Raw genomic sequence first — 1,226 nt, forward strand, 5'->3', positions numbered from 1 at the left:
GTGTACGAGCGCATCCTGGGCCTGCGCATGGCCCTGGGGTGTCCCCAAGACCTTGAGGTGTCCCCAAGACCTTGAGGTGTCCCCAACTCCCCTGAACTCCCTAGTTGTCCATCAGGGTCCCCCTTAGGGTGTTCCCAAGACCTTGGGGTGTCCCCAAGATCTTCAGGTGTCCCCAGCACCTTGGATGTTCCCAAGACTTTTGATGTCCCCAAGACCTTGGGGTGTCCCCAACCCACCTGGGCTCCCTGGTGGCCACACGGGGGTCCCCGTGGAGGTCCCCATGGGTGTCCCCATGGGTGGTGACGCCGCTGTSCCCCTCAGTCCACGCAGGCGGTGTACGAGCGCATCCTGGACCTGCGCATCGCCACCCCCCAGATCGTCATCAACTACGCGCTCTTCCTGGAGGAGCACGGCTACTTCGAGGAGAGCTTCAAGGTGGCCGCRCGGGGGGACCCGGGGACATGTTGGGGATGGGGACGCCATGGGGCACGGGGACACTGTGGAGGATGGGGACGCCTGGAGACACGTGGGGCACTGGGGCACCCAAGGGGTTAAATGGGGCCACCATGGTCAAGAGGGCACCCGAGAGGGTTGGTGGGGCCACCATGGTGAAGAGGGCACCCAAGAGAGTTGATGGGGCCATCATGGTCAAGAGGGCACCCAGGAGGGTTGATGGGACCACCATGGTGAAGAGGGYACCCAAGGGGGTTGGTGGGGTCACCATGGTGAAGAGGGCACCCGAGAGGGTTGACAGGACCACCATGGTGAAGAGGGCACCCAGGAGGGTTGATGGGAACATCATGGTCAAAAGGGCACCCAAGGGGGTTGATGGGACCACCAGGGTGAGGAGGGCACGCAAGGGAGTTGATGGGACCACCATGGTGAAGAGGGCACCCAAGGGGGTTGGTGGGGTCACCATGGTCAAGAGAGTGCCCAGGAGGGCACCCAAGGGGCATTAACGGTACCATGATCACGAGGGCACCCAAGAGGGTTGACGACRCCCACCCATGGGTGAACCCCCACACATTGTCCCCCGCTAACGCAGGCCTACGAGCGGGGCATCGCGCTCTTCCGCTGGCCCAACGTGGCCGACATCTGGCACACCTACCTGAGCAAGTTCATCGGGCGCTACGGCGGGCGCAAGCTGGAGCGGGCGCGCGACCTCTTCGAGCAGGCGCTCGACGGCTGCCCCCAGAAATACGCCAAGAGTGGGTGCCCCACGCCCC

At 64.1% G+C, this 1,226-nt stretch overlaps 1 protein-coding gene across 1 annotated transcript in view; it reads left to right on the forward strand.

The window, feature by feature from the left end:
- Nucleotides 1–321: 321 nt before the first annotated feature.
- The window catches only part of XAB2 (XPA binding protein 2), a gene marked incomplete at its 5' end in the record, with an annotated part of 3,834 nt that continues 2,929 nt past the window's right edge, over nucleotides 322–1,226 (forward strand). The window contains 2 exons of the mRNA XM_026044111.1: nucleotides 322–435; nucleotides 1,046–1,208. Of these exons, the coding sequence (XP_025899896.1) occupies nucleotides 322–435; nucleotides 1,046–1,208 (277 nt within the window). The remainder of the gene's footprint in view (nucleotides 436–1,045; nucleotides 1,209–1,226) is intronic.

The sequence above is a fragment of the Nothoprocta perdicaria genome, unplaced genomic scaffold, assembly GCF_003342845.1.
Source record: "Nothoprocta perdicaria isolate Ctin4 unplaced genomic scaffold, notPer1 scaffold_1041, whole genome shotgun sequence".
Lineage (NCBI taxonomy): Eukaryota > Metazoa > Chordata > Aves > Tinamiformes > Tinamidae > Nothoprocta > Nothoprocta perdicaria.